This window comes from Pistacia vera, unplaced genomic scaffold, assembly GCF_008641045.1.
Source record: "Pistacia vera cultivar Batoury unplaced genomic scaffold, PisVer_v2 Contig293, whole genome shotgun sequence".
NCBI lineage: Eukaryota > Viridiplantae > Streptophyta > Magnoliopsida > Sapindales > Anacardiaceae > Pistacia > Pistacia vera.
Genome location: NW_022196105.1, coordinates 225,348 through 252,749, shown reverse-complemented (window position 1 = coordinate 252,749; position 27,402 = coordinate 225,348). Strand labels below are relative to the sequence as shown.

At 37.7% G+C, this 27,402-nt stretch overlaps 1 protein-coding gene and 2 pseudogenes across 1 annotated transcript; all 3 read right to left on the bottom strand.

Annotated features, from left to right (window-relative positions):
* Positions 1–2,129: 2,129 nt before the first annotated feature.
* On the bottom strand, positions 2,130–3,492 carry LOC116135044 (probable aspartic proteinase GIP2). The gene has a single exon (XM_031420750.1). The coding sequence runs from the start codon at positions 3,459–3,461 to the stop codon at positions 2,154–2,156; it is 1,308 nt and encodes a 435-aa protein (XP_031276610.1). The 5' UTR covers positions 3,462–3,492; the 3' UTR covers positions 2,130–2,153.
* Positions 3,493–12,952: 9,460 nt separating this feature from the next.
* LOC116135058 lies at positions 12,953–14,400 on the bottom strand (annotated as a pseudogene).
* A 3,068-nt stretch (positions 14,401–17,468) lies between these two features.
* LOC116135057 lies at positions 17,469–27,171 on the bottom strand (annotated as a pseudogene).
* Positions 27,172–27,402: the final 231 nt, after the last annotated feature.

The following is a 27,402-nucleotide window of genomic DNA, read 5'->3' as shown; positions in this document are numbered from 1 at the left end:
AAATAGGGAAATGGGTTGGGTCAGACGAGTTTCAGCTTTGATTTTTTCTTTTAACCCATTTGTAAATACGCCCATCAGTATATCTTCCCCTACCTCACGCAAAGGAGCTGCTTGAGCTTCAAAATGTTCCCTGTACTTTGTCACTGTACCAATCTGCTTCAGAGCTACCAGGGCTTCGTAAGCTGATCCTTTAAATGATGGTTTGGATCTCTCCATTACTGCACTCTTAAACTCTGTCCAAGAACCAATGGGTGCTCTGGACTCCACCCACTAATACCAGTTCAGGGCGCGACCTTCCATACATACTGCAGCTGTTGCCACCTTTTCTCCCTCCCCATATTGATTTACCGAAAAATACCGATCAGCTCAAAATGTCCATCCCGACGGGTCTTCCCCATTGAATATGGGTAGTTCCAATTTTTTTACCTTAGTGTTCTCAACCTCATTGTTCTTATCCATTCTCCCATTGTCACTACAGTTGGAGGGATCAGAGTTAGATGCCTTCCCTTTATCGTGATTCATATTTGCATCCCTTTCTTCCCTTAGCCTCATCCACTCGCGCAGTTCTAATAAGTACTCCTTAATGCTCTCTAGCTCTTCCCTTACAGTCCCCATTTCTTTCTCTACGTTCCCCATTTCCTTTTCCAACCCTTCAACTCTGTTCTCCATCTTCGATTCAACCATTACCCGAACGAAGCTCTGATATCACTTGTTAAGACTCCCTGCAATAATAACAAACAACAACACAAACAGCCCAAGATAACAGAGAAATATTCACTCAATCGAGTCTCAACTAGATTGTATTTCTAGGAAATGGAAAGTAACAACCAAACAAATGGAAATCTAAACAGTTAGATCCCAGCAATTCGAGGATCTGGGGACCTCCCACAATGACTCTAAATTGATCTATATCTCTTCACCAACACTGACCCTTTATTTATACTACCTTCAAGACCACCAATTCTCTATACTAACAACTTGATTCCCCACTCACACAAATAACAACTGATTCGCCACTCACACGTGACTGTAACCAATTCTCTTAACAACCAACAGCAAGGCACCTCACACTCTTTACACATTGTGACCCGATTGTCCCTTATGCCCTTTGTAATGGTAAACATTTTTAATGGGGGGTCTATCAATAAGCAAGTTGAAAAAATGTTGCAATTGTAAATGTTGGACAATTCTGAATGTCCCCAAGGTGTTATGGCCCCCGCTTGAATGAACGAATTATTGACAAATTTTGACAAGTTGTAAGCCCACTGATTTCCATCGCCTCTACCGTATCAACATGTACAAAACATTGACATTATTGATATTGTAGCTTGTCATCTATCGCATGATGCTAATTTGGCTTTTGTTTTGTACTTTCCTATATCTTCAGCAGGGAAACAATTTATGTGCGGCTTTACCCAAAGGAGTTAATATCTCTCCGAAGATTAACAATGAATTCACGGCAGGACAAAAAGGGATTGTCCGCTAGATGACGGTTAGATGTATTAGAGAGTTAAAATATATTTAAAGTTGACGGAAGGAGGAGAAGAGTATTGGGAGAGTGACTTCAGAACCAGAGGAACAGAGTTTTTGGTAAACCAAGGTCATTTTCCGCTCCATTCTGTATAAGTTGGCACGTTGTTTTAATAATCTATTTCAAGTTGACCCTTATAGATGCTTGACTACAGATTAGATAAGATTGAACAAAGAATTCATTTTCCCCCCTCTATAATAGCACGGTTAGCCATTAGCATCATATTAAATCCAAGTTAAAGAAGGAAAAAAAAAAAAAAAAAAAAAAAACACAGATAAATATGTTAGTTTTACTCGAAATGTGGTATGTGCTTTCATTTAACTTTTCGAATCTCCGCATATGCTTAGAAGTTGGGAGAGGGCTCAGCATAATGTCTGGATTTAAAAGAATCATAATAGCATATGCTCGCATATGCCAATAACTACAACCCGCCTGTTTATATATAATTCAATACAATCACTTCTGTGTTTCTTGTTTCTTACAGCAAATTGCAGTTTAATATAATATAATACATGAGTGGAGTCATGGCAATCTTCCATAGACCATTTATTAATCTTGTAAAAACCATAAACAAATCATTGAAACAAAAAAAATTATCAGGGATAATAATACAGGAGACCCTCTAATTAGAGGTAAAGTTAAAGTTGCCGCAAGTTGTTCGCCGGAACAGGAGAGAAGAGCTGAACCCGAGCTTTGATGTTGCCAGATCAAACTGCAGAAGATTGTCTTCCAGTTGGTGCCCTCCGATTACTATTGAAGTCCTTGGGTTGAATCCACCATCCACAAATCCAAGGCACAACACATCGCTTTTAACTTGCACCATAGAATTTGCACCGAAAATTCTCCAGAACACACTGCTACTTTGCAACACTAGATCAATCTGGGGCACTGCCGGTCCAACACGTGTGCTTCCAATGAATGTAGAGTTAAAGCAGGCCCCAAAAGGTGCAATTGCTGCAACGCTAGGGATGTTTTCTACCTCTTTGATAAAGGCTTGAATAACAGCATTGTAGATTGATGTTTCCATGACTGAGTAAGGATTAACAGTGCTGATCTTGGTTCCACCAAATCCTTCTTTGTTAATGGACAGTAATGATGTGTTTAGTTTGACAGCATTTCCATTGATTTTAATGGATTTTACTCCGATGAAGTATTCGGCTGAAGGTTCACCCTCAAAAGAAGCGGCTGCTGTACTCACAGGATTGAGGATTAATGGGGTGTAAATGAGAGACTTGGAAACATCCATACCAGGAAGCAATACATAAGGCCCGTCACCGAAGATGACAACACCATTAGCTCTTGTTGACGAACTCAAGCAAATTGCAAACTTTCTATCAAAACTGAAAGCGGCAGAGAATTGAGGAGGAAGTGAAATTCTAGTCCTTCCAAGACCAGCAATACCCTTAACACCATTAGCAAGACCACCTAAAAGAAACGTCCCTCCACAAGTAAACAAAAACTTAGGCACTGAAACAACTCTTCCGGGGTTCTTCCCATCAGTAGATTGAATAGACACAACATCCTGGGCAAGCTCACCGATGGTGCCAGTGTCTATAACAGGGTTATCTGGAAGGAGACAACACGTATCATTGTTGCAACCTGGCCTAGGTGAAGGAGTACACTCTCCACAAGACTTGGACCGGGCGAGTGAGCACTGAGCTGAGCGGCAACGTACTGGTTTGTAGGAAGATGAGACATAGCCTTGTTCACAATCAACCCAGAGAAACTGACCTCCGAGATGAAAAGTCAATTTTACAGGCACAAAGGGAGTTCTTTGGTTGAGTGGAGTAAGGTATTGCAGAGTTGATGAGTCTTTGGAGACGGGAAGGACTAAAGCTTTTGGTCTAAAAGAAGTTTGAGCGATGGAGGGAGAGATAGAGATGGAAAGGAGAAGACAAGTGAAGAGAAAAAAATGATACGAGAGAGCCATTTAGTCTGTTGGGTGCTTCAGAGTGGTGGATGGCGAGGCAATTTAAAGCGGTTTTGCTATGACAAAAGGTCAAAGTCAGAGCAAAAGGGCGTAATAATATTAATATGCGGCGGGAAGACGTCCCTAAGCTGACATTAACGCCTCTAACTTAACTAGATTGCTGAGATGTCAAGGCTTGGTTTTGACCAAATCCACCTCATTCTTGAAACTACAGGTAGTGGACGGTTGGAAGGGCGTTTATAATAAGATAAAATGTTTTTAGGTAATTAAGTGTTTTTTTTTTTTTTTCAAATTTCGAATATTTAATAGGTATTAATATTATATATGGAAATAAGGTTGAACTTCTTTTTGAATAATAACTCATAAATAAAATAATTTCATCATATACAATTCTCTCTAATAATCACTAGATTAAGCTCTATTGCAAAAGCTGATTGAGATGAGAATGAAAAGAGAAGTGGTAGGTCGCAGTCGTAGTTGATAAACTAGAAACTCCTACCTGTCCATGAACATTTCAGTAAATAAAGCGAATTATATGTTTATATTCTCAGCAGATTATATCGTCAAAAAACACAAGTATGAATTTCCTCAAGATCGGTTTAAATATGGTATTCATTAAAGCTGAAAGTGGAGGGGGCATTGGTTAATCCGAAAGGCATGACCAGGAATTCGTAATGCCCCTCGTGGATCCTAAAAGCTTTTTGGGAATATCCTCTTCTCTAACCCAATTTGGTGTAACCTGATTTAGGTCCAACTTTGTGAAATGGCTACCCCTGATAATTCATCCAACAGTTCGTCAATGGAGGGAATCGGAAACTTATCGTTATAGTGATGTTATTTAGTGCCCTGTAGTCCACACAAAACGCCAACTCCCATCTTTCTTCTTAACCAGCACACAGGACTAGCAAACGATGGTACTGGGTTGTATAATCCCTGCCACAGCATCTCACCCACCAACTTTTCAATTTCATTTTTTTGGGGATAAGAGTATTTGTATGGGCGAATGTTGGAGGTTTGGCTTGAGCTTCTAAGACTATGCATGGTCAGTGTTCTTTGGGTGGGAGCTAAGTGGGTGTTCAAATAGTGGCTGAATTTATGTACAACTCTACTACTGTCGATCCATATGTTCCTCGGTTTCCTCTTCTTGACACCATGGAACAAAACTCAATCATATTCCGCCTCTTCCTGTTGTAGGGATTTCACATTGCTTTTAAGGATACAACATTCTTGACTAATGACGGATCTCCTTGTAAAACCACTCCTCCCTCCACTGATAAGGCCATTGTCAGATTTCTCCAGTTCGCACAAACATCACCCGCGTACTGAGCCACGAACCCCTAACACTACATCTGCCCCACCTAACTCAAATGGAAAATAATCCTGGCACAATTTAATTCCCTGTATTCTCAATTGTACTCCTCTGCAAATGCCACCCCCTCTTGCTATAAATTTCCCACCATAACCCCAAATGTTTTTCCCTTTTCTACTGCCAGACCTAATTTTCGCACCAAGTCATGGAAATAAATTGTAGGAAGCCCCACTGTCAACCAGCACAATCACCTCTGTTCTCCAATCAACCCTTTTAATTTTAAGGTTTTATCTTGTGGTTACCCCGACAATTGAATGCATAGACAGGCCAAAGGATTCCTTTTGTTAATTTCTGGGATGGGTTAGGGTTTTTGTCGCTTTCCGTCTCATTGTCATCGGTCACCAACAAGATCTGGATCGACTTGTGGGACAACAATGGTTGGGTCTGTATTTCTCATCACACAGCGGAAACAAAGGCCCTTTTCTTGTTTTTGCTGCAGCTCACAGCTCGACAATCGGCAGAAATTATCCCCGCGAAGGTTCTGTGTCGTCCATCGTGAATCAATTTCTGTCGTGAATCATTTGGGGAAATGGTTGACCTAGGTTTGAATTTCATGAGGGTTGGTCCAATTTGGGCGAAAGGGTTCTGGGCTTGGGCTTGGGTGACCCTAGTGTAAGAGTCCACTTGTGTCCTTGGGCTTTAGCAAACCTGGGTTTGTTCTTGTCTAAGACCTAATTTCTTTCCTCCACGCGGTGGCCTGGTCCATCAATGCAAATAGGGAAATGGGTTGGGTCAGACGAATTTCAGCTTGATTTTTTCTTTTAACCTATTTGTAATACTCCCATCAGTATAACTTCCCCTACCTCCACAAAGGAGCTGCGTGAGCTTCAAAATTTTCCCTGTACTCTATCACTATACCAGTCGCTTCAGAGCTACCAGGGCTTCTAAGCTGATCCTTTAAATGATGGCTGAATCTCTCCACCACTGCACCTTAAACTCTGTCCAAGAACCAATGGTGCTTTGGACTCCACCCACTGATACCAGTTCAGGCACGACCTTCCAACATACTGCAGCTGCTGCCACCTTTTCTCCCTCCCCATATTGATTTACCAAAAATACCGGTAAGCTCTGAATGTCCATCCCGACGGGTCTTCCCCATTGAATTGGGTAGTTCCAATTTTTTTACCTTGTGTTTCAACCTCCTTGTTCTTATCATTCTACCATTGCACTACTATTATGAGGGATCAGAGTTAGATGCCTTCCCTTTATCATGATTCATATGCCTTTGCTTCTTCCTCAAGCTCATCCACTCGTGCTATTCTATAAGTACTCCTAATGCTCCCTAGCTCTTCCCTTGCAGTCCCCTTTCTTTCTCTATTTCCCCATTTCCTTTTCCAACCCTTCAACCTTGTTCTCCAACTTCGATTAACCAATATCCGAACGAAGCTCTGATATCACTTGTCAGACTCCTCCAATAATAAAAAACAACAACAAAACAGCCCAAGATAACAGAGAAATATTCACTCAATCGGTCTCAACCAGATTGTATTTCTAGAATGGAAAGTACAACCAAACAAATGAATCTAAACAGATAGATCCCAGCAATCCAGGATCTGGGGACCTCCCACAATGACTCTAATTGATCTTATCTCTTCACCAACACTGACCCTTATTTATACTACCTTCAAGACCCCAATTCTCTATACTAACAACTTGATTCCCCACTCACACAATAACAACTGATTCCCCACTCACACGTGACTGTAACCAATTCTCTAACAACCAACAGCAAGGCACCTCACACTCTTTACACATTCTGACCGTTGTCCCTTATGCCCTTTTAATGGTAAACATTTTTAATGGGGGTCTATCAATAAGCAAGTTGAAAAAATGTTGCAATTGTAAATGTTGGACAATTCTGAAGTCCCACGGGTTATGGCCCCCGCTTGAATGAACGAATTATTGACAAATTTTGACAAGTTGTAAGCCCACTGATTTCCATCGCCCTACCGTATCAACATGTACAAACATTGACTTATTGATATTGTAGCTTGTCATCTATCGCATGATGCTAATTTGGCTTTTGTTTTGTACTTCCTATATCTTCAGCAGGGAAACAATTTATGTGCGGCTTTACCCAAAGGAGTATATATCTCTCCGAGATTAACATGAATTCACGCAGGGAACAAAAAGGTTGTCCGAGTTAAAATATATCCTTTATTTATACTACCTTCAAGACCACCAATTCTCTATACTAACAACTTGATTCCCCACTCACACATGACTGTAACCAATTCTCTTAACAACCAACAGCAAGGCACTTCACACTCTTTACACATTCTGACCTGATTGTCCCTTATGCCCTTCGTAATGGTAAACATTTTTAAATGGGGGTCAATCAATACCTACGCCCCCGCCCCAACCCCGACCCCATGAAGAACCACCTTCTCCTCAAGGTGGAAATGAGGAAATTGCAGTTTTATCACCTCATACGCCTCCCACGACGCTTCAAACGGAGCCAAATCTTTCCATTTTATAAGGACTTCCCAAGAGCCATTTAATAGAGTGCGGACAGACAACATCTCTTCTGGTTGAACAAGTAGTTCCATGTCCTCGGAGAGGCAAGATGGCAGGGGCTGAATGGGTACCGATGTGTGCAGACTCCGTTTAAGTTGAGAGATGTGAAAGACTGGGTGAATTTTGGCCGTAGGGGGCAGCTCCAACCTGTAAGCAACCTGCCCAATCTTCTCTAGTATGGGGAAAGGACCATAAAACCTAGGACTAAGTTTTTCATTCAGTTTTTTGGCCAAGGACTTGAAACGGTAGGGTTGGAGCTTCAAATACACCTGATCTCTGGGTTGAAAACTAATATCTCTACGGTGTAGGTCAGCTATTCCCTTCATTTGTTCTTGAGCGACCGATAGGTTATGCTTTAATTCATCCAATATTGAATTTCAGGCTGCCATTTGCTAGTTGACTTCTTCCACATAGGAAGGGTAATCTATAAATCTGAGGAGAGTGGGTGGATCTCTTCCGTATAGGGCTTTGAATGGAGTCATTTTAATGGAGTTGTGGTGTGTGGTATTGTACCAATATTCTACCCAGGACAGCCACCTATGCCACTGCTTTGGCTGTGAACTACAGAAGCAACGCAAGTAAGTTTCCAAACAGCAGTTGACAACCTCCGTCTGACCATCGGTTTGCGGATGATATGCAGAACTGAACTTTAGCGAAGTACCAGCGGCCTTGAACAATTCCTGCCAAAATTGGTTGATAAAGATTCTATCGCGGTCCGAAACTATGGACTTGGGAAATCCGTGGAGCTTTACAATATCAGAGATAAAAATGGCAGCTACATCCTTAGCGCTGTAGGGGTGGCACAGCGAAATAAGATGTCCATATTTAGTGAGTCGGTCCACCACAACCATTATGGTATCTTGTCTTTTTGCTTTTGGTAACTCGCCAATGAAGTCCATGCTGATATCTTCAAAAACCTGGGATGGAACGGGTAAGGGCTGAAGAAGACCTGCTGGTTTGAGAGTAGAATATTTTTTAATTGGCAAATGGAACACCTCTGTACAAACTCCTGCACGTCCCTCTTAATACCATCCCAAAACACAATATTCATTAACTTTTTATAAGTTCTGCAAAAACCTGAATGCACCCCGCGTGCCCCCCCCCCCGGGGGCTGTTGTGGAATCCGTCTAAAAGCTTGGGAATGAACTTTGAATTTCTGGGTAGGACCAACCTGTTTTTGTAGGTGAGGCAACCACGATGAAAACCATAATGGGGATGGCATGAAGGGTAAAAAATGAGGTCTTGGATGATTGTTTGGAGCTTCAGATCTTGCTGTGCTTTAGTTGCTAACTCATCCAATTCTAAAAATTTTACGACCGAAATGGCCTCTAATTCAGCCCCCTTTCCTTGTCTAGACAACACATCAGCCACTTGGTTTGAGCTTCCAGGTTGGTAATGGATTTTGAAGGAAAATCCTAAGAGCTTGGAAATCCACTTTTGCTGTTCGGGTGTCTTAACACACTGATCTGTCAGAAACTGTAGCTGCGCTGGTCAGATTTAATGACAAATTTGTGCCTACTAAGGTAATGGCTCCATTTGTGGATAGCAAACACAATTGCCATCAGCTCCCTCTCGTAGGCTGATTTTTGTCGGGACTGTTGGGAAAAAGCTTGGTTAATGAATGCAATGGGCCGCTGATTTTGGACCAGGACAGCTCCAATTCCTTGTTCGAATGTGTCGGTATGAACCTCAAAAGGAAGAGTAAAATCTGGAAGTGCCAGCACTGAAACTAAAGTCATTGCTGTTTTAAAAGTTTCAAAGGCCCATTGTGCTTGGTCATCCCATGCAAAAAAGTCCTTTCACAGCAACTGTGTCAATGGCTGTGTGATTAAACCATAATTCTGCACAAAACGGCAATAGTAACCAGTTAAACCTAAAAATCCCCTTAGTCCTTTGATCGTGCGTGGGACGGCCCAAGTCAGCATTGAATCAATTTTCTGTGGATCAGCCTTTACTCCTTTTGCTGAAATTAAGTGACCCAAATACTCCAATCTCCGACGGCCAAACATACACTTCTTGTAATTAATTACCAATTCATGCTTGTTGAGAATTTGAAAGGTGTGTCGCATGTGGATCAGATGAGTCTTCAAATCAGGGCTGTAAATAAGGATATCGTCAAAAAACACAAGTATGAATTTCCTCAAGATCGGTTTAAATATGGTATTCATTAAAGCTTGAAAGGTGGAGGGGGCATTGGTTAATCCGAAAGGCATGACCAGGAATTCGTAATGCCCCTCGTGGATCCTAAAAGCTATTTTGGGAATATCCTCTTCTCTAACCCAAATTTGGTGATAACCTGATTTTAGGTCCAACTTTGTGAAAATGGCTACCCCTGATAATTCATCCAACAGTTCGTCAATGGAGGGAATCGGAAACTTATCGGGTATAGTGATGTTATTTAGTGCCCTGTAGTCCACACAAAAACGCCAACTCCCATCTTTCTTCTTAACCAGCAACATAGGACTAGCAAACAGATTGGTACTGGGCTGTATAATCCCTACCACCAGCATCTCACCCACCAACTTTTCAATTTCATTTTTTTTGGGAATAGGAGTATTTGTATGGGCGAATGTTAGGAGGTTTGGCTTGAGCTTCTAAGACTATGGCGTGGTCAGTGGGTCTTTTGGGTAGGAGCTGAGTAGACTGTTCAAACAGATGACTGAATTTATATACAACTACTACTACTGCCGGATCCATATGTTCCTCGGTTTCCTCTTCCTTGACACCAATGGAACAAAACTCAATCATATATCCCGCATCTTCCTGCTGTAGGGATTTCAACATTGCTTTTAAGGATACAACCTTCTTGACTAACGACGGATCTCCTTGTAAAACCACCATATTCCCCTCACTGATAAAGGCCATTGTCAGATTTCTCCAGTTCGCACAAACATCACCTAGCGTACTGAGCCATGAAACCCCTAACACTACATCTGCCCCACCTAGGTCAAATGGAAAATAATCCTGGCGCAATTCAAATCCCTGTATTCTCAATTGTACTCCTCTGCAAATGCCCTCCCCTCTTACTGTAAAACCATTTCCCACCATAACCCCAAATGTTTTTCCCTTTTCTACTACCAGACCTAATTTTCGCACCAAGTCATGTGAAATAAAATTGTGGGAAGCCCCACTGTCAACCAGCACAATCACCTATGTTCTTTCAATCAACCCTTTTAATTTTAAGGTTTTATTTGTGGTTACCCCGACAATCGAATGCATAGACAGGGCCAAGGGATTACCTTCATCGTTAATTTCTGGGATGGGAGGGTTTTCGTCGTTTTCTGTCTCATTGTCGTCGGTCACCAACAAGATCTGGATCGACTTGTTGGGACACCGATGGTTGGGTCCGTATTTCTCATCACAGCGGAAACAAAGGCCATTTTCTCATTTTTGCTGCAGCTCAGCATCGAACATTCGCCGAAAATTATCCCCGCGAAGGTTCTGCATCGTCGCGTCGCTGAATCGATTTCTGTCGTGAAATCAATTTGGGGAAAATGGGTGACCTAGGTTTGAATTTCATGACGGGTTGGTCCAATTTGGGCGAAAGGGTTCTGGGCTTGGGCTTGGGCTTGGGCTTGGGGTGACCCTAGTGTAAGAGTCCAACTTGTGTCCTTGGGCTTTAGCAAACCTGGGTTTGTTCTTGTCTAAGACCTAATTTCTTTCCTCCACGCGGTGTGCCTGGTCCATCAATGCAAATAGGGAAATGGGTTGGGTCAGACGAATTTCAGCTTTGATTTTTTCTTTTAACCTATTTGTAAATACTCCCATCAGTATAACTTCCCCTACCTCACACAAAGGAGCTGCGTGAGCTTCAAAATTTTCCCTGTACTCTATCACTATACCAGTCTGCTTCAGAGCTACCAGGGCTTCGTAAGCTGATCCTTTAAATGATGGCCTGAATCTCTCCATTACTGCACTCTTAAACTCTGTCCAAGAACCAATGGGTGCTTTGGACTCCACCCACTGATACCAGTTCAGGGCACGACCTTCCATACATACTGCAGCTGCTGCCACCTTTTCTCCCTCCCCATATTGATTTACCAAAAAATACCGGTAAGCTCTGAATGTCCATCCCGACGGGTCTTCCCCATTGAATATGGGTAGTTCCAATTTTTTTACCTTGGTGTTCTCAACCTCCTTGTTCTTATCTATTCTACCATTGTCACTACTATTGGAGGGATCAGAGTTAGATGCCTTCCCTTTATCATGATTCATATTTGCATCCCTTTCTTCCCTCAGCCTCATCCACTCGTGCTATTCTAATAAGTACTCCTTAATGCTCCCTAGCTCTTCCCTTGCAGTCCCCATTTCTTTCTCTATGTTCCCCATTTCCTTTTCCAACCCTTCAACTCTGTTCTCCAACTTCGATTTAACCAATATCCGAACGAAGCTCTGATATCACTTGTCAAGACTCCTTACAATAATAACAAACAACAACATAAACAGCCCAAGATAACAGAGAAATATTCACTCAATCGAGTCTCAACCAGATTGTATTTAGGAAATGGAAAGTAACAACCAAACAAATGGAAATCCAAACAGATAGTCCCAGCAATCGAGGATCTGGGGACCTCCCACAATGACTCTAAATTGATCTATATCTCTTCACCAACACTGACCCTTATTTATACTACCTTCAAGACCAACCAATTCTCTATACTAACAACTTGATTCCCACTCACACAAATAACAACTGATTCCCCACTCACACGTGACTGTAACCAATTCTCTTAACAACCAACAGCAAGGCACCTAACACTCTTTACACATTCTGACCGATTGTCCCTTATGCCCTTTGTAATGGTAAACATTTTAATGGGGGGTCTATCAATAAGCAAGTTGAAAAAATGTTGCAATTGTAAATGTTGGACAATTCGAATGCCCCAAGGTGTTATGGTCCCCGCTTGAATGAACGAATTTTGACAAATTTGACAAGTTGTAAGCCCACTGATTTCATCGCCTCTACCGTATCAACATGTACAAAACATTGACATTATGATATTGTAGCTTGTCATCTATCGCATGATGCTAATTTGGCTTTTGTTTTGTACTTCCTATATCTTCAGCAGGGAAACAATTTATGTGCGGCTTTACCCAAAGGATTATATCTCTCCGAAGATTAACAAGAATTCACGGCAGGGACAAAAAGGGATTGTCCGAGTGTAAAATATATTTAAAGTTGACGGAAGGAGGAGAGAGTGTTGGGAGAGTGACTTCAGAACCAGAGGAACATAGTTTTTGGTAAACCAAGGTCATTTTCGCTCCATTCTGTATAAGTTGGCATGTTTTAATAATCTATTTAAAGGTGACCTTATAGATGCTTGACTACAGATTAGATAAGATTGAACAAGAATTCATTTTCCCCCCTCTATAATAGCACGGTTAGCCATTAGCATCATATAAATCCAAGTTAAAAGAGGAAAAAAAAAAAAAAAAAAAAAGATAAAAATGTTAGTTTTACTCGAAATGTGGTAGTGCTTTCATTTACTTTTCGAATCTCCGCAATGCTTAGAAGTTGGGAGAGGCTCAGCATAATGTCTGGATTTAAAAGAATCATAATGGCATATGCTCGCATATGCCAATACTACAACCCCTGGTTATATATAATTCAATACAATCACTTCTGTGTTTCTTGTTTCTTACCGCAAATTGCAGTTTAATATAATATAATACATGAGTGGAGTCATGGCAATCTTCCATAGACCATTTATTAATCTTGTGAAAACCATAAACAAAAAACACAAAAAAAAAAATAATTATCAGAGATAAACAGGAGACCCTCTAATTAGAGGTAAAGTTAAAGTTGCCGCAAGTTGTTCGCCGGAGCAGGAGAGAAGAGCTGAACCCGAGCTTTGATGTTGCCAGATCAAACTGCAGAAGATGTCTTCCAGTTGGTGCCCTCCGATTACTATTGAAGTTTGGGTTGAATCCACCATCACAAATCCAAGGCACAACACATCGCTTTTAACTTGCACCATAGAATTTGCACCGAAAATTCTCCAGAAACACATGCTACTTTGCAAAAACTAGATCAATCTGGGGCACTGCGGTAACACGTGTGCTTCCAATGAATGTAGAGTTAAAGCAGGCCCCAAAGGTGCAATTGCTGCAACGCTAGGGATGTTTTTACCTCTTTGATAAAGGCTTGAATAACAGCATTGTAGATTGATGTTTCCAGACTGAGTAAGGATAACAGTGCTGATCTTGGTTCCACCAAATCCTCTTTGTTAATGGACAGTAATGATGTGTTTAGTTTGACAGCATTTCCATTGATTTAATGGATTTACTCCAATGAAGTAGTCGGCCTGAAGGTTCACCCTCAAAAGAAGCGGCTGCTGTACTCACAGGATTGAGGATTAATGGGGTGTAAATGAGAGACTTGGAAACATCCATACAGGAAGCAATACATAGGCCCGTCACCGAGACGACAAAACCATTAGCTCTTGTTGACGAACTCAAGCAAATTGCAAACTTTCTATCAAAACTGAAGGTGGCAGAGAATTGAGAGAAGTGAATCTAGTCCTCCAAGACCAGCAATACCTTAACACCATTAGCAAGACCACCTAAAAGAAACGCCCTACACAGTAAACAAAAACTTAGGCACTGAAACAACTTTCGGGGTTCTTCCCATCAGTAGATTGAATAGACAAACATCCTGGGCAAGCTCACCGATGGTGGCAGTGTCTATAACAGGGTTATCTGGAAGGAGACAACACGTATCATTGTTGCAACCTGGCCTAGGTGAAGGAGTACACTTCCACAAGACTGGACCGGGCGAGGATGAGCACTGAGCTGAGCGGCAACGTACTGGTTTGTAGGAAGATGAGACATAGCCTTGTTCACAATCAACCCAGAGACTGCCTCGAGATGAAAAATCAATTTTACAGGCACCAAGGGAGTTCTGGTTGAGTGGAGTAAGGATTGCAGAGTTGATGAGTCTTTGGAGACGGGAAGGACTAAAGCTTTTGGTCTAAAAGAAGTTGAGGATGGAGGGAGAGTAGAGATGGAAGGAGAGAAGACAGGTGAGAGAAAAAAATGATACGAGAGAGCCATTTAGTCTGTTGGGTGCTCAGAGTGGTGGATGGCGAGGCATTTTAAAGCGGTTTTGCTATGACAAAGGTCAAAGTCAGAGCAAAAGGGCGTATAATATTAATATGCGGCGGGATTAGTCACGTAAGCTGACATAACGCCTCTAACTTAACCTGATTGCTGAGATGTCAAGGCTGGTTTTGACCAAATCCCATTCTTGAAACTACAGGTAGTGGACGGTTGGAAGGGTTTATAATAGATAAAATGTTTTTAGGTAATTAAGTTTTTTTTTTTTTTTTTTTCAAATTTCGAATATTTATAGGTATTAATATTATATATAGAAATAATGTTGAACTATTTTTGAATAATCACTCCTAAATAAAATAATTTCATCATATACAATTCTCTCTAAAACACTAGATTAAGCTCTATTGCAAAAGCTGATTGAGATAAGAATGAAAGGAGAAGTGGTAGGTCGCAGTCGTAGTTGATAAACTAGTACTCCTACCTGTCCATGAACATTTCAGTAAATAAAGCGAATTATATGTTATATTCTCAGCAGATTTTTTTTTATTCATAAGAATGTGGCATTCCAGTGCCATTAAACCTAAACCTGCTGAAAATTCAGGAAACATGTACAAAATGAGGAAATCAAGAAAACTATACAAATGAATTATATATATAGAGTAATGCTATACTTGCTCACGATCTTACTAATCATCTTACTATCCTTTGTAATATAATGCATAGTCGGATATCATACACATAGTACGATACCAATGTAATTTTACAAAATATAGTAAGGCGGTAGTAAACTCGTGAGTAAGCATAACATATTATAATATATTAATATATATATAAATATATATATATAATATATATATATATAATATATATATATAAGGCACACATATGCTGTGTCATTGTTAAATATGAAGGTGTTTCTATATAATTCTTTTATATAGGTTTTGTATAAAATTGATTTGTTAACTTTTATTGTTTATGTTATCATTCTCAGTTAGTTTGAATTTATTAAGTAAATTTATATTAATTCATCCATTAATCTTTCATCTTTGTACCACCTCAGTTTTACATATGATCAGTAAGATTTTGAATACAAATTTTTGTATATATATAAAACTTAGATAGCTATTTATTGAAGGAATGTGAAATAAATATGCAATTTTTGAATAACATAGACATAATTAATTAAAAAATGCTGAAAGATGGAACAAATTAACTTTTTAAAGAGCAAAAGAAGGATCTAGTATGGTCTTTTAATTAAGTCCCTATAAGAGTAAGAGGATGATCTAACATGTTTTTTTGAGTTTGAGTCCCTATAGGCTCTAATAGCGGTGGTAACTGAGGGGATTTATTTGACTGTTAACTTCAAGGCCCCAAGAAATAAGTTGAAGTATGTGCAAATTGGCCTAGATATTCTCGATGATTAAAAAAGAAAAAAAACCTTTTAAAGAAGCACAAACGCATGTTATTTATACAGTAACAAAGACCATCAAAATTTACAAAAAAAAAAAATATATATATATATGCCATATGACAAGCTATTCGCAATTGTACAAAATCGTGCAAATAATAAAGCTCAAGTAACAAGTGTTGAATCCCAAGAGAATTACTACTACCAAGTACCGAACAAACTATCTTATTACTATTTGATTAACCAGATTCCTCAAGAAAGAATTTAATGAAAAAAAAACAAACTAAAAACTAAATAAAAGCAGAATTTTATCAATATTTTAGTAAAAAATCAATATAACTAAACCTAGGGCATAGATTTCACACCAATTTAATCATATGCATTTACAATTATTGCTAACCTAATTAAGCTTATTCTAAAGGCCAAATTCCCTAATATTCCAATAATTTTCTCTCGAATAATTACCAAATTAACCTTTAATCAACAATCCAAAATATCTCTAAAGTGGATTTAGAAACTAAGAGATCATTAAGTTTTATAGAATTTACCAAAGTCTCACAGATCGTGGTAACCTATCTCTAGCGTTTGCTTAATCTATGGTTTTATTACCTTAGACTAATTAGGTTTTATTTCTCAGTCTCAACCTAACCCATGATATTATTCAACTCTTGGGCTCTTAAGAATTGAAAGCATTAAGTGTAATAATAAAACTTAGAACAAAACTTAATAAAAATTAACAACAAATAACTCAACGCATATTCATAAAATTGGGCTACATCTTAACCCTAGAAAAGAGTTTAATTCATACTTTCATTACTAAAAACGACCATTGTATTGAACAACATGAGTACAATTGGTGAACAAAAACTCCAAGAATTCTGATCTGCCAACAGTGGCTGCCCTTCTCTCTTTCTTAATCTCATCTAAAATTAGCTAAAGACACTAGGGTTATAAGAGTATAGTTGGGACAATCCTATTCAAGTTAGGATATTGAAATTCGGATAACACTTTGCAAAATTCGCATATCTGGACTCCAGGATGCTTGCTGCGGCAATAGCTCAACCATGAAACTCGTTCACCCCTAAAACAGGCTCGTCGTGGAGATTAAAAATGGTCGTTGCTGCTATATTTCTTTTCCTCCATCATGCCTGATAGATTCAGAATTAGAAAAAAGTCAACACAAAAATTGTAGCTCTTTGAATCAACTTTCCAACGCCATAAGAATCATCCAATTTTAGTTTCTATAGCTCAAGTTATGATCAAAACATTGAAGCATGTTCATCTTGAAGAAATTCCAAGATTTGAGTCTCATCTTCAAAGCATCACAACTTCATCGTTTGAAATCCGATTCTTAATCCGTTTGTTCATACTCGTCACAAATTCCATCAGCATCATCCTTCTTCATTCACATATCATTTATAACTTGAAAATACTCAAAATACACCCGTGATCCCATAAAAGGTATTTATGAAATAATTAACTCAAATTTTGTAATTTAAATTAAATTTCACGCAAATTCTCTAAATAAATCAATAACTAAACACGTATTTTCAAGCTCTTATCACCTGTCCATGGCCATTTATTCATAACCCAACATACAAAATTACGTAATTAATGTATTATCATCTATGGCTAACTAGCTATGCATTAGATGCTATTAATTGGATGTAAAGTTGAAGTTCGGACAAGTGGTTTGGTGGGACAGAAAGGAAGAGCGGAACCCAAGTCTCGAAGTTGCTATATCAAACGATAGAAGATTGTATTCTAGTTGATGTCCTTGAATCACAATGGAAGTTCTAGTGTTCATCCCTCCATTAGCAAAACCTAAGCATACCACGTCTTTGCTCACCTCCACCATTGAGTTTTCTCCATGAATACTCCAATACACGCTCATACTCTGCAAAGCAAGATAAATTTGATGCACAGCAGGTCCGAAACGTGTACTACCAATGCCTTTCGAGCTAAAACATGCACTGAATGGTGAAACCTGTGTCACTCTGGTGAAGTTTATCATCTTTGTCACAAAGGCTGAAACAAAAGCGTTGTAGATTGAAGTTTCCATGACTGTGTAAGGATTGCTAGTACTGATTTTTGTTCCACCATACCCTTCATTGTCAATGGATAGTGTAGGAAAAAAAATCAGAATAACAAATATTCTAAACTAATCCCAAGATCATGTTCATAGTCACCCATTGTAGTCACATTTTTTACATAAACGAATTACAATGAATTTACACAGCATAAATACCTCTTCTTCTTAACTCTAAAGCAAAAGTTGAATCTGGAGAGAAAACTACTGTAGAGTTTTTCCTTTAACTATTTTGATAGAGAGAGAGTGTGTGTATTTTTTTTTTTTTGAAAGAAAAAACTTTTCTTTATATATGAGCCGCGGTTAGCGAAAAACTGCCTTTGGCAGTTTCCACTTCACACGCCGTTTGGGTTAATCCATCATGGGTGCTCACCCTTATCCAATATCTCTCATTCACACATGATGGGACTATCTCTCTCTATGCTTCTTTAAGGTTCATACTTTAGTAAATATGCCGTGTGACCATGCATACTTCGAGAGCACATTAGTCATATATCTGTTAGGAATATATAACTTCTCGAATTGTGAAACTTAGGTTGTATGTTGTATGTAATACCCTAGATTACTTATCACATTTTTTCTAACAATCTCATTTATAATAAATATCTGTTGTATTCATAATTATATTTTGTCTTTGCATAAAAGTAAAACATAATTGGTCGACCAATGAATACACATGATTATAGTGTGATAATTCAAAATCGTAATCTTCCTCTTTTCTCGATTCTTGCAACTTTCAGTTAACTTGTTTTTTTAGAAACATTCCAGCAAATTGAATTTATTTTAATCTTTTGGTAACACTCTAAGATAACAATCATTAAATGAGGTTTTCAAGAAACTAAATAGAGTAATAAGGGTATTCTTTGAGATTTTATTCTTAAAATCTCAGGGTCTCACACAATGTTAAAGTTTAGATTTTGACTTTCATTACCCCTTTGGTCAATGTTTTGCACATGTGGTATGAATCACATGCTACAGCATTTCCTCCTTTCCCATGCAGTGCATGTCTCTTTTCTTGTAAATGTTGTACAGATTTTAGTTCAGACATACCTAATGTCTAACTTGAATTCACTTTACATACTTTTAATTCATCAGAACTCTAATCTGGCAATTAGACAGATAAAGTGATCACTTATCACCTATGGTCACATTTCATTATGACATTATTTTAATTCTATTTTTAGGCGACGTTAAACATTTTAAGCTTGACTCTCTATTATCACCTAGATAATAAACCTAAAATCATCTCATCTCCATTCCTACGAAGTAATGGAGGTGATTGCCTGTGTGAGAAGGCCAATCTTTTAACTGTCTGACATGCTTTTCAAAATAGATGTATATAATATTTACATAACTAATATGTATATATATATACTCCTTCATGTATGTTCCATAATAATCAAAATTGAACATTGACAATATTGTTATTTAATATTGATAAGACAAATGTGAACAATTTTGGGAAATCTCAAAGTATGAGTACATTCAACACCTACGTAAGCCTAGAGATCTAACATGTCTATTGAAAGTATCTCTTGGTATAGGCTTTGTAAATGGATCCGCAATCATGTCATGCGTAGATATGTACTTCATGTTCACCTCCTTTTGTGCCACCAAGTCTCGCGCAAAATTATATTTGATATCTATGTGTTTCGTTTTACCATGATATTTGGGATCCTTAATGTATGCTATTGCTGCTTGACTATCACAATTTACTCTTACTGGTTCAATAGCAACATTAATTATTCCTAGATGATTCATGAACCATTTCAACCAAATGACTTTTTGCACTGTAGCTGAAAATGCTACAAACTCAGCCTCCATTGTAGATAAGGCTATACATGATTGTTTCCTACTGCTCCATGATATGGCCCCACCATTTAGTAAGAAAACATATCCAGAAGTTGATTTCCTTTCATCTAAATCTCCTCCCCAATCAGCATTGGTGTAGCCTCTCAAGTGTAAATCCTTTCCTTGATAACATAATGAGTAATCAGCTGTTCTTTTTAGATATCTTAAGATTCTCTTCACTACTTTCCAATGTGTTTATCCTGGGTCGGACTGATATCTGCTTACCAACCCAACGGCATAACAGATGTCGGCTCTAGTGCACATCATGGCGTACATGAGACTTCCAATAGCACTTGTATAAGGAACATTCTTCATTTGTTCCTTTTCTCGTGGAGTCTTCGGACACATTTTACGACTTAAAGTCTCATCTTTCGCGATAGCGTTGTCTATAGGTTTACAATCTTGCATATGAAATCGTTCAAGAATTTTCTTAATGTATGGTTCTTGTGAAAGAGATACTAATTTTCTTGAGCAATCTCTTGAAATCTTGACTCCAAGAATATATGTAGCTTCACCCATATCTTTCATCTCAAAATGAGATGATAACCATCATTTGATTTCATTGACAAATTCCTATCATTTACAGCTATAAGTATATCATAAACATATAATGATAATATAACAAATTTGTTATTGGATCTCTTTGTATATACACAGTGATCTTTATTTATCATTTTGAAATCATACGACATTATCGCATTATGAAATCGAATATACCATTGTCTTGAGGACTGCTTGAGGCCATAAATTGACTTTAAAAGTCTACACACTTTATGTTCTTGACCTTCTCTAATAAAGCCTATTGGTTGTTTCATATAGATTTCTTCTTGTAATTCTCCATTGAGAAAAACAGTCTTTACATCCATTTGATGCAATTCAAGATCCATGCTAAGTTGCTAACAACTATAGCTAGAATAAGTCGGATTGAGGTAAACCGCACAATAGGCGAAATTTTTTTTTCATAATCTATTCCTTCTTGTTGTGTATAACACTTTGCGACTAAGCAAGCTTTGTATCTTTCAATACTACCATCAGCTTTACGCTTGATTTTGAGAACTCACTTGTTCCTAATGGCTTTGCGTCCTTTTGGTAAATCAACCAATTCCCATACTTGGTTTGATTTCATAGACTCCAATTCTTCTTCCATTGCTTTCATCCATTTTTCCTTAGAAGGGCAATTGAGAGCCTCATTTACATTCCTTGGCTCTTTTTCATCTTGTGGAGTAACTAGAAAAATTTCCCCCTCAATCTCAAATCGTCGATGTGGAACTTGTTTCCTGTTTGATCGACTTATTGGAGATTGATTGGTGTTACTCCCACTTGGACCAGCTATCATAGTTAGATCGTCAGTGGAAATGATGGAGGATTTGAAACTAATTCATCAACTTCCATATCGCTCCCACTAGGATGTAGTATAACCAACTGATTGTCAGCAACAAAATTGCCTTGGTCTTGTGTTTCATATAGAAACAAGTATTGACCTATCTCGCCCTTCTTAGGAAAATCGGTTTCTAAGAATGTGATATCTCATGATTCAAACTCAATGATGCTACCATTTTCTTGTTTTCCTATGAAAACGTATCCCTTTGAATGTTCTAAGTATCTTATGAAGATACATTTCTTCCCCCTTGGACCTAATTTTCCATATTTATGAGAATGATCATGAACATAGGTAGCACATCCCCATGACTTTAGGAGACTTAAATCGGGTTTTCGATTTGTCCATAACTCATATGGTATAGTAGTAATAGATTTGGAGGGTACTCAATTGAGGATATATGTGGCAATCAATAAGGCATCACCCCAAAAGGTGATGAACAAGTTTGCTTGTGCCATCTTAGACCTCATCATCTCAAGTAAGGTTCTGTTTCTTCGTTCTGCAACACCATTTTGTTGCAGAGTTCTTGGAATAGTTAATTGACGTTCTATTCCCATTTCATCACAAAAATTAATGAACTGATAAGATAAATATTCACGACCTTGATCGATTCGTAGAACTTTTATCTTTTTGTTTAATTGATTCTCAACTAAGTTTTTAAACTTCTGAAAGCATTCTAAAGCTTTTGATTTTTGAGAAATCAAAAAAATATAACCATATCGAGTGAAATCATCTATAGATGTGATGAAATAAACAGCCCCATGTCTAGCCCTCACATTCATTGGACCACATATGTCAGAATGAATTAATTACAATGGAACTTCAACTCTTATTGCTTTTCCAAATGGTTTTCTTGTTGTTTTTCTAGCTAGGCAATGTTCACAAGTAGTTAAGTCTACTTTTGTTAAGGATCCTAACAAGCCTTTTCTTGCTAGTATATTCATTCGTTGTTGGCCAATATGGCCAAGTTGTGTATGCCATATATTCACATCATCATTATTGGAAGATGTAATGAAGGAAAAACAAACATGACTATAATTATGAGCAATGTCAAGTACTATAAAACCATCAGAAATATAACCACAACCATAGTATGTTGTGTCCAAAAATAAATAGACACTAGTACTAGAAAAGTTTAAATTAAAACCAAGTTTAATAAGTTCTAACACGGAAATCAAATTTCGACGAATATCGGGTGCATATAACACGTCATGTAGGTATAGGATTCGACCGCCACGCACGATCATTTTGCATGTGCCAATCCCTTTAACTTCCACTTTTGAATTGTTACCTATATATATACATTTTGATTCCCGTGGTATTCGTTGAAACTCCACGAAAGTACTCATATCTTTTGCTATGTGGTCTATTGCTACTGAATCTACAGTCCACAAAAGATGAGATTCAGATAGAAAAACAGAACTGGAAACATTTATATAACTTACTTGTGCAAACAAGTAATTTACCTTCTTCGGCTTGCTATAATTGCGAGCATAATGTCCCTTGTTGCCACAGTTATAGCATTTCACATTTGCCATGTTTCTCTTCCTGGCAGGATGTTTTCCTTTTTAGTATTTAAAAAACTTTCTCTTCTTCCTTTGAGCCTTATCAATATTGCCTTTTCTTTGGGATCCACCTTGGAATTTACGTTTAAATCCCTTCCAACCATGTGAACTAGAACCAGTAATATACACATTAGTATTTGCCTTACTCGCATTAAGGCGGTATTCTTCCAGTTCCAAATGTCGTGTGGCATCTTCTAAATTTCTGATGTCCTCATTGTGGGTAAGGTGTATCTTCCCGTGTTCCCAATTTTGAGGCAATGATCTTATGACAGCTTGAACCTGTTGTTCATCAGTTAGGACATGACCTGCATCTCTCAACTCACTAATCATGTTTGACAAGTGTCGTAAGTGTACTCTCATAGTATGTTCAGGCTTTTTCTTATATGTGCCAAACTTGATAGTGAGTGACCGGAGTTTGGGAATGGACGTACCGTCAAACTTTGTAGCAAGGGCGGACCACATGTCCTTTGCTAATTCGTAATCCTGATACTTTTTTATGAGATCATTGTCTATGCTACTCAACAAAGTGATACGAGCAATGAAATTCTTCTTCTTCCACATGTCATAAGCTACATGGTCTCTTCTATGTTGAGCCATGACTCCTTCTTTAGGTTTTTTCATGGTCGTGGTAAGAGCTTCAAGAACCTCTTGTTCTTCAAAGACATATTGGATTTTCAAGCTCCATATCTCATAATTTTCGCCATTAAATTTTTCTGCTTTATTAAGTTCGGCGACAATGTTCTTAGATGCAGATGCCATTTTTAAAAAATTACACATTGGATAATGCATGTTATTCAATGCTCAGAACATACATATATTTAATTAATTATATCAATAATAATTGTATATTAGATTTGGAATCGAAAGTTAATAATGTCAACAATCATCAACCAAAATTCTAATCTCCAATTATCATAGATATAATTAATTGCAATTCTAAAATAATATTAAGACACAATCATATAAGTATAATTCAACATAAATTCACATAAAAATTTAAATTTTAATAAAAAATAAAAATAATTCCATTATGTAAATAGAATTCAACATGTAGTGAAATTAAAACAAACAATTTCCAAAAAAAACTAAGTGTACTGCCACATTCCATAAACCGAGAAGGATCTGATAATCCTTATCCTAAGGTCTTTATCTAACTTGTAATTAACCCTAGGGAAGGAAACTTCCAGTTTCTTGTGATGTTCTTTACATGTGGAGACTCCTATAGATGCACCAACCGTCTTTTTGGCACCCCAATCTATGTACTCCTTGATGTAGTTGTTGACTAAATGTCGATAATCTTTATTGTCATCTTTAAGGTTTTGAACTTCAGCTTGTTCCAAACCAGATCAAGGAGACCAACGAGACTAAGGTAACCAAGAGTCTCTCTAAGGACTTTGTATTTCAACTCATCTTCCTTTAATCCCCCTATCTAGACAATTTCCTGAATCTTTTTATTCACATGAATGAAATGATTTACAAGTTGCACCAACTCATCCTCTGTGTCTCTTAATATTAAGCTGTGAGTTTGTAGAGTTCTAATCATGTTCATAACCCTTTCCTTTTGAGCGGGTGTTCTAGCAGCCATTGCACGTCTATAACGTAACATTTTTCTGTAACAAATAAAAAAAAAAAAAACTATTTATTTATCAAATAAAGGTTGACTATATTTGATAAATAATATATATACGTGTGTATGACTTAATAACAAAATTTGACTCATAATAACACACCAAGTATGCATTTTATTCTTTACAACAAAGAAAAAAAAATTTAGAACACTTCACGCGCTCTCACGCGCCACCCAGAAGTAGTCACGCGCTTGCACGGGCCGATCAGGGTTCTCCACGCGCCTCACACTGAATTCGGGTCGACTTGACCCGTTTCACCTTTAACCTAGTCAATTTTGACCCGATTTGACTCGTTGACTTTGTTTGACCTTATGGGTCGAGCGTTGATCAGGTTTGACTAACCCGTTTGATGTACTGGGTCAAATCCGCGGGCCAACTTAACCCATTTTATGTTCGTTTTTAGGTTGGGTTGGAGATGAACATATAGGGTTTGTAAGTATGGCTAACACAAATCAAAACGTAGCCCAGTGGTTAGAGAGTTGGGCTTTATTCTGGAGACTTGGGTTCAAGTCTCACCCATAATTAGTAAATACGGGTACGGTAAAAAAAGGGTACGGGAATGATACAGAAAACGGTGAAAAATACGTTTATAAAAATTCGGCTTTAAAATTCGAATACGAAAAAAATACGATACGGGTATATATGGGTTTAATACAGTATATTGTCAATAATACGTTTTGAAAAATATGGCAATATTAATCTTGATTTTAATACTTTTTATGATCATTGAATTAATCATTCTCTATTTTTCCTTATAGGTGTATGATTTATATCTTTTTTAATTACAATATTTTAGTTTATAAAAAAATATATTATTTGATTCGTAATCAACTATTACAAATATTATAGAAGCGGACCAATTATTAAATAAAACAAACAGTTTTATTTGTCATTAAGTTGAAGAAGAAGAAGAAGATAAGACGAAGAGTAGTGTTTGTTGAAGAATAGTTGAAGAGGAAGAGAGGTAGAGACGCCAAAAAAGAGAAGAAGAGAGGAAGAGGGCACAAAAAAAGAGAGGAAGAGGGTGCCAAAAAACAGAAGGAGAGAGGAGGCGGGTGCAGAAAAGAGAGGAAGAGGGCGCCAAAAAGAGACTGACGTCCCTTTGAGTAAAAAGAGACTAAGCATAAAATGACGTCGTTTTGATCAAATTTCACCTAAAACGACATCGTTTTGGCTCATTAAATAACAAAATTTTATTTTAAAAAATACGGCCAAATTATACGAGAATTATACGGTTAGGGCATATAATTCGCTTATAATTTGGCTGTGCTTATAGAATCCAGGAATTCACGTTTTATACCTGAATTATACGGCTGGGCGTATAAAACGCGAATTTACTCTCACCACCCACATTGGTTTTCATCGTTTTTTTTTTTATTAAAAAGAGTAAAACAAATGACAAGTCATTTATAAGGCTGAAATTAAAACGACTTGTCGGTCCTTGTCATCTTCTACCTCTGTCCGAGTTTGCAACTTGGTAGCCGACCCAGAAATCAACCCATACAAAACCTGAAACTTTAAAGAGGCATAACTAAGTCATTTTAACTCCGTTTTTTATGATTCAAAAGCCATTTTCTTCATAATTTCATAAAGAATCTAATAATCTAATTATCATTACCAGAAAGACAACTTTTTACGCACAAAAATTGAAATTTCAGAACTGCATTTAAGTAATAAGCAACATGCTTTAACATAATAGTATATAAACCACGGCTCTGATACCATTGTAGGAAAAAAAATCAGAATAACAAATATTCTAAACTAATCCCAAGATCATGTTCATAGTCACTCATTGCAATCACATTTTTTACATAAACGAATGACAATATATTTACACAGCATAAATACCCCTTCTCCTTAACTCTAAAGCAAAAGTCGAATCTGGAGAGAAAACTATTGTAGAGTTTTTCCTTTAACTATTTTTAGAGAGAGAGAGCGTGTGTGTATTTTTTTTTTTAAAGAAAAAACTTTTCTTTATATATGAGCGGCGGTTATCGAAAAACTGCATTTGGCAGTTTCCACTTCACACGCTGTTTGAGTTAATCCATCATGGGTGCTCATTTTTATCCAATAGATAACAATGATGTATTTAATGGAACAACTTTTCCACTCACTTTAATGGAGGTTACACATATGAAGTATTCCACCGATTCGTCGCCTAGAAAGAAACCACTAGTCGTTGCCACAAGATTAATGAGAAGTGGGGTATAGGTGAGAGACTTAAAGGCATCAAGAAGAACATAAGCTCCATCACCAAAAATGATGACACCGTTAGAACTTGAAGAAGAGATCAAGCAAATGGCGAATTTTCTATCAAAGGTAAATGCAGCGGCAAACTAATAAGAAGGAAGCCCAACTTTACCTCGTGCAAGGCTGGCAACAACCGTAACACCAGTGGCAAGGCCATTTGCAATAAAATTTGGAGCACAGGTAAAGATGAAGTTTGGCATCGAAACCACGTTGCCAAGATTAAACCCATTTCTGGATTGGACAGATACAACATCTTGACCTAGTTGACCATCTGTGCCCCATTTTGTGGCGGGGTTGTCAAGGCCGATACTACATATGTTACATCCACAAGCTCTAGCTCTAGCAAGAGAGCACTAAGCTGAGCCACAGTGGGCCGGTTTATAGGAAGATGAAACGAAACCGCTTTCACAAATGACCCAGAGAGAAAATTATCAGCGAAATCGACAATTACTCGTGTTATCCATCAATATATTTACACCACTTATAAATATTTTTTCTCTACCAAATCTTTACCACTAAAACAATAAATATTGACTTACAGTGGTTAAGAGCTTCAAGAACCTCTTGTTCTTCAAAGATATTGGATTTTCAAGCTCCATATCTCATAATTTTGCCATTAAATTTTTCTCTTTATTAAGTTCGGCGACAAATGTTCTTAGATGCAGATGCCATTTTTAAAAAATTACACATTGGATATGCATGTTATTCAATGCTCAGAACATACATATATTAATTAATTATATCAATAATAATTGTATATTAGATTTGGAATCAAAGTTAAAATGTCAACAATCATCACCAAATCTAATCTCCAATTATCATAGATATAA